The sequence below is a fragment of the Dasypus novemcinctus genome, chromosome 10, assembly GCF_030445035.2.
Source record: "Dasypus novemcinctus isolate mDasNov1 chromosome 10, mDasNov1.1.hap2, whole genome shotgun sequence".
NCBI classification, from domain to species: Eukaryota; Metazoa; Chordata; class Mammalia; order Cingulata; family Dasypodidae; genus Dasypus; species Dasypus novemcinctus.
Genome location: NC_080682.1, coordinates 39,382,701 through 39,396,613, shown reverse-complemented (window position 1 = coordinate 39,396,613; position 13,913 = coordinate 39,382,701). Strand labels below are relative to the sequence as shown.

Below are 13,913 nucleotides of genomic sequence, written 5' to 3'. Positions count from 1 at the left end.
GGCCCGGCCCGGCCTGGCTCAGCCCCACCGAGCGGGGCTAGATGCCTCGTCTCCGCCTACCCAAGAAGGGAATCCTCTGCAGGTAGCTGGGATCTCCGTGTATATTTCACAGACGAATCCTCTCTGTTACCTTCCCTCCAAATCGATGTCCAGACACCTCCGGACCAGCAAAAATCCCGAAACAATCCGGTCCCAAAGAGTCTCCAACGCCGCCCAGCCGATTCCCTGCAGAAGACTCTAACAGGGATGTTCACTCAGCCGCCATCTTGCCCCCTCTGCCTTGTAGCATATTAGAGATTAAATGAAGAGCAAATATTATAGAGATCTTTGATGCCCAAGTGGATTATTAACCATGGGAAATGTGATTCCAATATGGGGTAAGAAGCAGAATTATATATTAATATACTATTTCAATAAATATTCATTGAAGTCATATGCTATATAGTTGCTTCTTACCAGAAAAAGAGCAGTGAAATAAGCAAGACAAACCCCTGCCTTCAAAGAACTCCAAAACAAGTCAAGAATGAAAAAAAAGGAGGCAAGTCAGGAAAAGAAATTGAAGGAAGAACACTACCAATGTTCAGCTGTTGTTGAAGGCATTTACATGTGCTGGCTGGTTTTCACATTGGCAGGAGAGACTTGAAGAGAAGGGTCATAATAAGAAGATATCCATTTGCATCTAAAGATAAATGTCCTTCAAATTATTTGCTTCCTTTTCAAGAACAATTGATTGCACCATACTTTCCTTATGGCATTTTTCATCTCCATGTTTCTAAGTGTATAAATAAGAGGATTGAGCATGGGGACAATAATTGTGTAGAAAAGTGTAAACACTTTATCTTCTGGTAAAGTTGTAGCAGGTCTAATATAAATAAAGACAACAGGTGCAAAAAACAGAATCACAACTGTGACGTGAGAACTGCAAGTAGAAAGTGCTTTGCGGCGGCTTTCCGAAGAATATGCTCTCACATTATGCAATATCATAATGTAGGAAGTCATTAAAACCAAGAAAATCACCAATCCCATTAGGCCAGAATTGGCAATGACTAAGAAGCCAATTTTGTGTGTATCCATGCAGGCCAATTTCAACAAAGGATATACATCGCAGAAATAGTGGTCTATTTCGTTGGGGCCACAGAAAGGTAAAAAAATTGTAAGAAGAAACAGTCCAAAGGAATGAAGAAAGCCTCCAGCACAGGATGCAATGAGTATTGTGTTACACCTTTGCTGATTCATGATGATAGCGTAGTGGAGTGGTTTGCAGATGGCCACATACCGGTCATAAGCCATTCCTGTGAGGATGAAGACTTCAATACCTCCAAAGAAGTGTGTGGTAAAAAGCTGTGTCATGCAATTTTTATAGGAAATGATGCTCCTCTCTGTCAGTAAGTCAGTCATTAATTTGGGTGTCACAGTGGAGGTGTAGAAAAGGTCTGAGAGAGCAAGGTAACTAAGGAGTAAGTACATGGGCTGGTTAATTAGCTGACTGCATGTGATAGAAATCATAATAAGTAAGTTCCCCAACCAAATAGCTAGGTAACATAGTAAGAAAAATAAAAAGCAGAGGATCTGGACTGTCTTGTTCTGAGAAAGTCCCAAGAGAAAAAATTCAGACACATTATTTCTGTTTTCCATGGTCCAGTAAAATTTGGGATGACTCAAACAAGATAGCTGAAATGACAAAAGTAATGAGGAAAAATCACCCATGAGAAAATTTGAAATATATTATCTAATTAAAATGGAAGTAATAATTTTTTTAGACCTAAGCCATCTTGAGGATCATCCAAACCACTCATTTATTCAACAAAATTCTTTTTAATACCCAGTGGCAACATTTTTGAATAACTATGGATACAATGATGAATTAGAAAAAGTCCAAACTTAAGTGAAATTAGATTTATTTTACAGTCAAGATTAAATTAACAAGGTAATTTCAAATAGTTTATTATAGGAAAAATATATACTATACTGTCTAAATTGATCATTTTGAATAGAGCACGGCACCATTAATAATCATGCTCTGTTAATGGACATAAAGCAGGACTTTGGAAAGTTTGCAGTATGGTTCATACTGATAATGAGACTCCCACTCTGTGTGTCTCATTGAAAATTCCTTTATGTACTCCATAAGTTTATTTTTCACAAGGTATTTGAAAACTTGGTATGAAGTAACTTTACAACCCCCCAAAAAGAATAGTATGAACGTAAGTTCTGCAATTGAAGAACTTAACTAGTTATTTAGTTATTTTTATAGCAACCCCTCACTAACCACCTGTTTCAATAGAATCTTGCAATGTTAACTTCTAGAAAACAAACTTAATTTTAGAGTCAAGAAAGAAATTCTATTCCTCAACAGAGTAATAGAAAAATCAAGCTTAGTGTAAAAAGTACATAGTGAAGTAAGTGGACTTTGCCCAGCAGATAGGATGTCTGTCTACACATGGGAGGTTCGCGGTTCAAACCCCGGGCCTCCTTGACCCATGTGCAGCTAGCGCATGTGCAGTGCTGATGCGTGCAAGGAGTGCCCTGCCACACAGGGGTATCCCCCGTGTAGGGGAGCCCCCCGCGCAAGGAGTGTGCCCCGTAAGGAGAGCCACCCAGCGTGAAAGAAAGTTCAGCCTGCCCAGGAATGGCGCCGCACACATGGAGAGTTAACGCAGCAAGATGACACAACAAAAAGAAATCCCATGCTGCTGACAACAACAGAAGCAGACAAAAAGAAGAAAATGCAGCAAATGGACACAGAGAACAGACAACTGGGGGCGGGGAGGGAGAGGGGAGAAATAAATAAAATAAATCTTAAAAAAAAGTCAAAAAAAAGGACATAGTATGGAATTTTCTTGTTTGTTTTTTATTTATTATTAATAATATTGAAATAATGAAAGTTCTCCAATAATGATTGAAGTGATGAATGCACAGCTATGTGATTATAGCAAATACCATTGATTGTATACATTGGATAAATTGTAAGTTTATTAATATGTACCAATAAAATTGATTTATTTTAAAAAAACGTACATAGAAGTGGGGAGCTGGCGTAGCTCAGTGGTTGAGCACATGCTTCCTATAAATGAGTTTCTGGGTTTGGTCCCCAGGGCCTTCTGAAAAAAAAGTACTTGGAAGTGGATAAATAAAATTAATGAGAATATAAATATAAAAAACAGTAAATAATAATTAAGTGATTACTAAGAAGGCACTATTACATTTTTACATATATTAACTTATTATATATTCTGTAAATACTACAAAAAAGAAATTACTTTCCACCTTTTCAGATGAGAAAAGTAAAGCACTGAGGAGTTAAGCAATGGATCCAAGATCACAAGTCCTGGTAGCAAGAAGTTTTGAACCCATGTAGATTAACTTTTCAAACTATCCTCATAAATACTATGTTATGTCACTTTCTGGAAATAAGGAGATCTTCAAAGTATTTTATTTAATGAACTATTTCTGAAGCTATAAAGTTTATACCAAGTATGACTTTGTAGCATATATTTACTCATTTGTTATTATTATTATTATATATTTATTCTTAATGACCCAAGATTCTGTAGGTCTTACTGATATACCAAGAACTTGGTAGAAATACAGCCTCCCAGCAGTGCTGCTGTCAACCTGGTTTCAGGGGGAGGAATGGCTGGATGATGGCTGAGGAACCCCCACTTTAGAGATAAAATATTTTTAGATAGAGGAGATTTGAATTGTAAAATGCTAATATAGGTCATATAGACAAAGAGTAGAGGAAACCATTTTTAACTTCAAAGGAAAGAAGAAGAAAGAAAAAGTAGCTCAGCACAGGAGGATCATTTGTATTCATTCTATGCATGATAAGTCTTTTTTTAAATATTGGCAATTTAGGTCACCAGCTGGCCAGCCTTATCTTTTCCCAGACGTTCTAATATGCATATCACTTATACTTAGATATGCAAAACCACAGTTAGTCCTTCTATTCAGAGGCATGGACAACATATATTAGAGAACCCCTATGGCTTCTTATTAGACTAATCTGACTTGTACTTCTTTTATTAACATGATTGAACAACTGAGAATCAACAGACTTTGGAGAAATCCAAAATCATACCAAAGAATAATGAAAATACATAACAGCAATTGCCCATAGAAGAGATAAAAACTAATTAAAATAAATAAATTTCTTCAAAATAGTCAAAGTGGAAATTTCTTAAGAAACAAAAGCACATTGTTGGTATTGGGTTTCTTTTAGTTGAACAATCAATACAGCCTGCTTATACAGTTCAAATTTGCTAAATAAATATAGAGATATTTTGTTTATTGGATATTTCAATTCTCTGACACAAAAGATCCTGCAATATAAGACAAAGGTGGAAACAGACTTCACAAATTACAGAGCATTATGCAATTTTGTATATTGTTGTCAAAGACTGTGACTTTGGCCATGAAGTTAAGAAATTATATCATGATAAACATATATTTATTATAAAACACCCTGTTTTTCAGTTATCTACTTTTTCCAAAAAATAGCAAATTTTCAGAAAGTAACTGAATTGTCTTTTCAGACATTCAAATGTGGTTGTCTAGGTGGAAATTTTATAAAGAGATGTGGTCTAGTTCTCAACTTAAAAATTCCACTGATACACAACACTATAAAAATTATGTAGCCTGCTTTGCTCAACCATTTTTCTCCCTTCCTGCTTAGGGCATCTACCCATATAATATGCATGGTTCTGTAAAATAATTTGTTCACTTAAAGTCTCTCATATAGAAAGTTATACTTCCATTCCATGTAACCATCTGGTAAAAGCACTGTATTAGGGCACAAGAGACAGCATTTTCTGCATCCCTGTTATTTAACAGTTTAATTCCTAGGATTATGTGTCCGCATCTATGACACGAAAGATGTGGATTATATAATCCTGAAGACCCCTTCAGAATCTGATAGCGTTTGACTCCTGATTCTATATTAATTTGGGAATAAAGACATTATAGTCACATACTTGTTTGACTCCTTCCTGCCTTTCCTGTTCTACTGGATAAATTGGAAATATGGAAAAATATAGTATTGAGAAAATCCATTGCTATTTCTGTGCCTTAGTTCCTTCTCTGTAAAATTCAATAATGATGATACCTCCATGCAGGTTAATTGTTTGAATTAAATAATTAAAAAATATGAGGTTCTTGAAACAGTGCTGGAAGATAATCCACATTAAATATTAGACTTTGAGCCACCTTCTACCATTACTAAACATAAGATCCCATCTCCATCATCCTTACCATCACCCTTATCATCATTCTTACCATAATCATAATGACAACAAGAATAACATCAAAGGCAACCCTCTTGCATGTACCAAATTAAATTCCCTAAAAGTCAATATTTCTTATTTTATTCCATGAACAAAATTCTCTATTTTATGTATTATCTATAGAGAGAAATCCAATATCATTCACATTCAGGCCCTGTCTATAAAAACATACTTTAATTTCCACAGCCCCTCATATCAACTGTCTTATACAAGTAGATAGGAGAGCTCACCATTCCCCAGGCATGCCCTGTTCATTCACTACTCTACGCTTTAGTTGATATTCCCACATTAAATGACCTTCTTCATGCTGTGCCCCATCCCAATCCTGCCAATGCTTCCAAGGTCATATCATGCCTCATTAAATTCGGGGAAGCTCATGGGCCTACTCCAATATTTAACACTTCTATGTTTCCCTAAAATCATTCCATTTCTGACACTAAATGGATACTTAAATGTGTTTGCCTTTTTTGAATATTTTTCAATTCTCAGTTGCTATGCTTCAAGGCACAAGAGAAAATGTAAGCATACCAAATAAGGAATTATGTCTTGTGTTTCCCAATGTTTGAAAGAGCAGAGGCTGTAGAGATAGTCCCTCGCTCAGAACAGAACTCTGATACTTCATTTCAAGATTCTTCCCTCCCTTAAATTTTGTTTTTCCTTATTCCATCAAATGAACACTGCAGTACTTACCATACAAGACTACTGCAAATTCAAAGAAAACTGCTTGTATGAATGCTCAAAGAAATACTGGTTCCTGATGCCTCTCCCTTGGAGCCCCCTTAAGGCTATGAATATAGAAGTTACCCAAAATATTCAAGTGGTAGTAGATCTAGTCATTAAGAAGTTTTCTTGGACAAACTATGTAACTTCAATTATAGCATTTCTTGGACAAACTATGTAACTTCAATTTCTTCGTCTATATATTGGGTAATACTTCAACTCCAAGGTTTGTTGTAAAAATTTGATAGATTCATTTATGTAACAAGCTTAAGACAGTGTCTTGCATATATTAAAATTAAGGATTTAATAAATTTTTATTATGATATTACTATACATTTTGTTATATCTAAACATAGATTTAGCATTGTGATAGGCCATATTTCTTATATTACAAGTTTTAAATATCTTATTAAAATACATGTTTTCAAAATGGATAAATACAGCTAAGTAAATAAGACATAAGATAGCTTTCCTTCTGTGAACAATCTGTCTTTTTTTACCTGAACACTGGAGTATTTTATACCAGGGACGTTTTTGCTCGTAAAGCAAGATCATTTTGCTTTTGGTTAAGGCTTAGCTACTCCCCATAACCCTGAAGGTAAACTTTTTGATTATTCCAGTTATTTAACACTTTTGTTTTCTCTCTCTCCTTTGGATTCATTCACCCAACCTGAGTTAGATAGATGTTCAGATCTCCCTAGTCCCCAATTCTATGATTGTCCTTTATCAGAAATAACCATTCTCTAAATTTAATTTAGAAGAAAGAAACATACACCACAGATATTAGATATTGGGGAAGCTCATAAAAATTTGACATGTGTATTTTCCTTTTTCTTCATGTTCTGCTCTTTTGCTTTTGAATAATTTTGTATTTATACCCTTCATGGAAATTCTGCTCCTTTTCTGCTGGGCCAGTAAATTCATTTTTATAAGCTACTTTTATACATCATCAGACATGGAGGGATACTGACATAAATAAATTTCTGAAACTGTAAAATAAAGCAGAACAAGCACATTTAGTAGTATTAGGCTATCTGCTGTGAGATAAGGCACTTTCACAAGAAGATAATGGGCATATGTAAAGTTCACTGTATCTAGTGATTTATTATACTTGGAGTGTAAAGCAGAAGCATTTCCAGAATACTAAAATTAATGATTCTGGATTATTTACATTCAATGTTTTCTGAAAGGGGTTACATCATAAATAAGATCAGAACAATTCAAATATTCTTTTCAAGGAAAGTTATTAGTACATTTAAAAACTGATTTAGATTATCACCTGCTTAACTCACCAGAGAAATTCCTGATAAGCTGAGGCTTCCAATCTAAGACAAAGTCAGAATTTAAAAATTAACAGTTATGTGCAGTAATAAGTCTCAAACTAAAAAAGTCTTAAGATAGGAGAGAACTCTCATGAAGTCCGTCAATTGAAAGGTATGTATAAACAGACCAAATTTAAGCTGTATGTATATACCCACATATATATTTTCTTTTTGATATCAAATTGGTATTTAAAGTGAATCGTAAGTAAACTAATTATATAAATAATGCTATCTCTGTGGATTTAGATATTTCCCATCAGTAAACATTGACAATGATTTAGACATTAGCTTAAATTGTCCCTAAGAATAATTATGCCAAAGTAAATTATTATTTTTTCCTATTGCATCAGAATCCAAGGTATGGATATTAGAGATAAGAAATCTGGAATATAAGAAAAAGTTTTATGTTACGTTAAATGTCAGGACATGGAGGGAGGTTGAATTGAGTTGACATGGGGAATGTAAAAGAACTCCATGGCCGTGGTTAAAAATACAGAATGTACAAAAATGTCAGATTTACTTTTTACCAGAAAAATAAGCTTGTCTGGGTATGGAAATTTCTAGTTCATGATAACAAAAGATTTATTTTCTTTATAACTCCTCCTTATGTGTCTCCCATCTGTTCTCTTCCCATGTGTGTAGGTAGCTTACATAGCTTTCTATAGTCAATGTATTTCTAAAACTATGTTATTTTTTCCTGATTAAATTTTTTATGTATGTGTGTTATAGAAATTTAGGAAATAAAGAGAACTATAATAAAAATGAAATGGTCTCTTTCATTCAATTTTTAAAAATGCTTACTGTGACCTACTTTTAAATTAAAGGCTAAACTGGGTAAAAAGTAGTGGAGGGAGAGCATGTAGTGGTGGGCATGGTCTTTGCCCTCAGTAAAAAGATAGACTAAAGGAGGACACAGACAATAAACAGTAAACAAATAAATGATTACAAAGAATATATTCAAAAAGAAAGAATGGGGGCCATTAATCTTTTAATTTTTACCTCTGCCTAACTCTGAGTCTACTTTCATTCCTTTCACTCCACTATGTTAAGTTTAATCATTGCTATTCAGAATATAAAAAATTTGGAAAAACTTTGAATTTCAATTGTCTATTACTTTTATAAGAAAATAATGACTACCATCAGTTTGTTTTAAATATTTTTTTGTTTTTTTTCATATTTTAGTGAAATAGTGAATGTTTGAGAAATTGCATTCAGGTGCTGCTAAATATTTTTGGCCCATTATTTAAAGCCCCATTTTTTCAGTTCCTTAATTGTAAACTTAAATTCTCAGTTTTTTCAAGTCTAGCTTAATGGCCTAACTCTGCCATAAGTTATATTGTTAAAATTCCTTCCTTTTTCTTAATTTAAAATGCAATATCTTTCCTTAAAGCTGAATATTTACTGGTGAAGTTTACAAAAGTTTATATGTACCAAAAATAAACAGTCTATTTAACGCAATCACAATATTTTATGTTCACCGTACAAACAGTTCATTTCAGTTGTAAACTTTGTCAAATCAATCAATGGCCAAGATGGTTTGGTGGAACATGCACTGAATTGAGAGTTAGGAGGCACATTTTCTGCCATTAACTTACTAAATGAGAAAGACACTAAAATTCTGTGAGAAAACTTCATTTATATAAGGGAAAAGATTGCAAACATAAAAAATATTTTAAATAATGATAAATATGTCTGTAATTAATAAGAAAATAGGTAAGCTAGACAAATCTGTGTACAAAAAATAGATTGTATCTAACATAGGAAGAAAAAACTAGACAAGGAGAGAAGAGATCCTACTTACAAAAATAACAAAACCATAAGATAATGATAAATAAATTTTAATAAGAGAAGCTTTGGGTCAAAGATAAGAAAGCCCTTTAACCTTGTTTAAAGCAATACAATAAACACCAATAAATCAAACAATTATCAAAGATTTGAATGAGGACATATCATTAAAAAACACAATTTCCTGAATTAATATATGAGTTCAATGTACTTCCAATTAAAATTCAAGGATTTCTTTTTTTAATAAAATAAACATAAAAATTTATGTGGAAGGGAAAATGCCCAAGAAGAGGCAATAAATGTGTCTTTATTAGTTGGGCTAGCTCTGGGTATATTCATTAGGAAACAATTTAGGAACTTTTACAGGTTTGTGAGACAGGCTGGAATAGGAACTTAAAGAAGGAGGGGGAAAATGCTAATGAGCTACACATCCCCATCTTGGAAGAGACACTGAGGTAACAGCCTGCTTATTCACACAAATAAGTTATCAGAAGGCAACTCACTATATCCACCCAGGAGCTGCACTACCAGAACATAGTGTGCAACAGTCTCACATAGCAGAATGAGAGGAAAAGCAGGAAGGACCCCCACATCTACCTGCTTTCATAGACTCCTTGGTGAGTAAACATGCTTCAGGGCTTATGGACAGGGACCAGAGGTCAATCACCACTCGTCAACATGTCCTGCAGGGCTCATGGACTGCAACCAGAAGCCAATCACCACTAAAGAACAACCCATAAAGATTAAATTACCCAATGAATTTTTCCCACTTTGTCTTAAATGCTCCAATTAACATAGATTCTAACCCCCAATAACAGTCAAGAAAACCAGAATCCAGTAAAGATAAAGATAGTGTCTATGTTGAGCATGCCCGCACTCACATCTGAGTGTTTACTCCCCCTGATTAAACTCTTTCCAAATTTTCTTATAACTGTGGTGTGTCTTTGAATTATTTCTTACAATGTAATAAATGACCTGTAAATTAGGTTTGGCAACATTATTTTGGGGGGGGGGGAGCCAGCCAGGAGATAGTCTGTGGTAACTTCTCTTCTACCTGATGAGATTTTTGGCTTCTAACCAAAGTCTGACTATGTGTGTCCGTCTTTGTCTCTGTCTGTCTCTGTCTCTATTTGCCCTTCTGATTGGGTCTCTGGCTCTGCTCCCAAAGGATACAATCTCAGAGTTCTCTGACTCCTTCTTCAGAGGTGGTAGGGGCCAGCCCCCATGCTGTGCACACCCAAGAACCTTACTGGGGACATTCCCTGAGATAAGTAGGAGTCCAACAGAAGTACAGGAGTCCAAGAGATCTGTCTCATCCTAAAACTATTTTTCAAATTCTGATCACCTCCCCTCTATTCATGAATAACTGGAGGCAGCACTTGCCATTTTTACTCACATTTTTCAGTCTTCTCAAGGACTCTCCTTAGATAGTTAGAACTATCATCTAACATGGCATCTCCTCCTACCATCCCAAAGTTTTACTCAGGTTTGCTGGGTGTGCTTTTGCTATTCACCAGAGGGAAGTAGCCTTGGTGAACAGCCCAGCCTGGCCCCTTAGGAGACCCTCATCAATGGCCATGTCCAGACATCTGTCCCATACTTAACAGTATATAAGCCTTATCCCTATATTTCCTCAACTCCTGGGAGGGATCTTGGTTCCCCCAATATCAGACCTTTTTCCTCTGGTGCCTGGATTTATGGTTTGTGTGACTCCATCTTCAGCAGTGCACTCAGTCAGGTTCCAGATCTTCAATTCTTGGTCCTGTGGAAATTCATTAATATTCTTCTTAGGCTCACTCACTTAACACCTCAAGGCCATTAGCAATAAAAAGAAGAAGTTTGATTTGGTAGTTTTGGTCCAGAACCTGGGTCTTGGCTTCCCCAAGACCTAGGGTGCCCCAGGGATGTCCAGAACCATGGGTCTATGCATTCTCAGGACTCTGGGGACCAGAGCAGTAGCTCCAAATGTCTCCCAAGATGTAAGCCGCTTGGGAGCTTAGGAGTTTGGGATACCAGATTGGCTGACATACTCTTCTCCATTTCTCCCTAGAACAAGGGGCACAGCCTCTAGCATACCAGCAGACTCCCAACTGGGGTGCATTCTCAAGAACTGGACAACCTTGACCAACAAAGGGCTGAGGATAGAAACTGATCTTTTGTAACACTACATGGCCACAATACTCTCTTGAAGATGACCAACAATGGCCTCCCAATGGCAGCATAAATTAGAACCTTATTTTACAGTTAGACATGCTGTGTACAATGGAAAGGAAGCAGTCAGAAATTCCATATGTCCAACTCATCATGACTCTATATCAGAATGCAGGTTTGAAGGTATATTGCAAGTTGTCTAATGCTCAGGAAGGAAACCAATTCCATATATAGGAGACTTCAAAAGCTAACACTAGGGTCCTAAACCTCAAATAATTATCTTTTAGAATCAGCTTTTTCCATCTTTACCAAGGAGGACACAGTAAGGGAGGAAGGCAGAAGGCTCGCCTTATACCAGTTGGTATTAGTGGTGGCCTGCTGCCTCAGGGCCATCCTGGCTTGGGTTCGAAAACATTGAGATCCTGCTTCAAATGAGGAAAGCCAGGCCACTGGAAGAAAGACTTCTCCAGAACACCCCAGCCCCGGAGGGAACCCCCAGGTCCCTGTCACCTATGTGGAAAAATAGTCCAATGGTCTTGGGAGTGCACCAAACTCAAAGGGGGGCCAAAGCATGGTCACAGGCCTTATGGCAATGACCAGAAAAGATTGATGGGGCCTGGGGCAAAAAGTAGCTCCTAGGACAACTCCATGGAACATCAACCTGGAGGAGTCCCAGGTGACCTTTGATGTGACAGGTAAGAATATTAAATTCTTAATTGATTTGGGAGACATCTATTCAGTTCTGACCTGTCATTCCAAACCTCCCTCTTCCTGAACCTGTCCAGTAGTGAGAATTGATGATAATATAAAATTAGATCCTTTATGGAGCCTCTCCTTTGTCAAATAGGATATGTTATAAGTAACCTTCAATTTTTTATTGTCCCTGAATGTCCTACCCCCTTACTTGGACAGGACTTATTTCAAACTCTGGGATCATGCATCCACCTAATAGGAATAAATAAAACCTCTAAATGCCTTTTCTGTATCCCAATCATCCAGATTCCCAGTTCCTTTTTGTCTTTGTATGGTAATAGCTGAACTTTAAACCTTTGGTCTGGCTTATATGGACATGTTGCTGCAAGGGTTAAAATCTCAAAAAATCATCAAGAAGCCCAGGAACAAAATCATCCCTAGACCCAATTATAAGTTACCTTTACTTAAGTCAAAATCTGGCAGGAGAATAAACCTCATTATGAAAGTAAAAGAAAGAAAAATAATAATAGAAAAACACTAGCTGCTGTTGTAAGTTTGCAATTCAATCATGGCTTAGCCCTGATAGCAACCAGCTTCCTCTGCCAACTTTCCTCCAGAAAACTCTCTCAGAAATGTGTCCTTTTAAATGTTTCATATTGTATTTCACTGAAATACTGATACAATAGTAAACTAAAGAAAGCATATATTTATGAAAACTATTCCCTATGAGCTATCAATATTCTAGTAATGCATCCTCCTAGATAGTTGAAATGAAAAAAAAAATGTTTGTGTATAACAAAATTACTCTGACAATTTCATTTAATTTTGATGGTAATTTTATGATGCAAGAGGTTGGTAACTGGAGACAGTTACCAAAAACTCTTAGTAACTTAAGTATATAAAATATATAGAATGTGTTTTTTATTATTATTAAGAAAAAAGAATGTAATTTTGTCCTAAGAAAATAATTGGCTATTAAGAAAAAAAGAAAATGTAGGGCAAACCTGAATGAAAGGAGAAAATGCAGAAAGTGCACAGAACAGTATTTTTGTGATCAAAGTTAGGTAAGATTTGATGGGTCTATTTATAAAGAAAAGTCTTAATATCAAGTAGTTTATTGACACAAAACTAAAGTTTGGTTCTTTGTTAATGTAACAGAGTTTCATAAAGTATTAGTCTGTTTTAGTAGAAGGTTACAAAGCGTTTTCTTCTGAATAATCAGTATTCAAACCAGAGAGTCTGTTTTATCCAAATAGCTTCTTGTACTTTAACCTGATCATGTCCTAGGTGTTAAAGAAAAAGTCTTTTCGCCCTTAAAGGACATAATATTCAAACCCAGCAACTTTTAACATTTTGCTTTCTAAAAGGTCTAATTCTGAGAAGTATATTTTTATTTCATCTTGTAAAAATCAAAGTAATAAAAAGAGTTAAGTCCATTTGCTATGCTATAAGGTGAATGAAAAGTGTTTAAAAAGTGTATAAAAAAGAAAAGAGATGAAATTCGGTATTGTCAGACTCCCTTGTATTTTTAAACCAGGCCTCCAACACCATGCATAATGACTCTTCAATAGAGTTATTGGCCGAATTGGTCACATTGACCCCTAAAATAATAACAATATTTGCCACTTCTGGTCATACTCCTGAGGTAGATGAAACTATGTTGCTGCTTTGGACTCCCATGCCTCTGCCAGATGGGAATGGCTCAACATTGCCTCCATACTGACTGGATCTGTTTCATAGTACTATAGGGTGCTATGCATCAAGTTTGTGGAACACTGGAGCCTCTGCAGTATGCTGGCTGTTTGAAATTTATACCAGTAGAGCAATAATTGCCAGAGTAATGTGAGTAGAACTTATACAAATACAATTGGCATTAAAGCCTGGTCCTATGGAGGGACAATAGCAGTGGGTTTACAAACTTGGAGCTTAGATATATTAATTGCAGTTCAAAGAGAAACTT

The 13,913-nt window shown here is 35.7% G+C and overlaps 1 protein-coding gene across 1 annotated transcript; it reads right to left on the bottom strand.

Moving 5' to 3' along the window:
* Window positions 1-696: 696 nt before the first annotated feature.
* On the bottom strand, window positions 697-1,635 carry LOC101444023 (olfactory receptor 4P4-like). The gene has a single exon (XM_004483930.2). The coding sequence runs from the start codon at window positions 1,633-1,635 to the stop codon at window positions 697-699; it is 939 nt and encodes a 312-aa protein (XP_004483987.2).
* Between the last annotated feature and the right edge of the window lie 12,278 nt (window positions 1,636-13,913).

Bases quoted from the DNA above. Each gene is read 5' to 3' on its own strand.
- LOC101444023 (XM_004483930.2), bottom strand. From the start codon at position 1,635: ATGGAAAACAGAAATAATGTGTCTGAATTTTTTCTCTTGGGACTTTCT.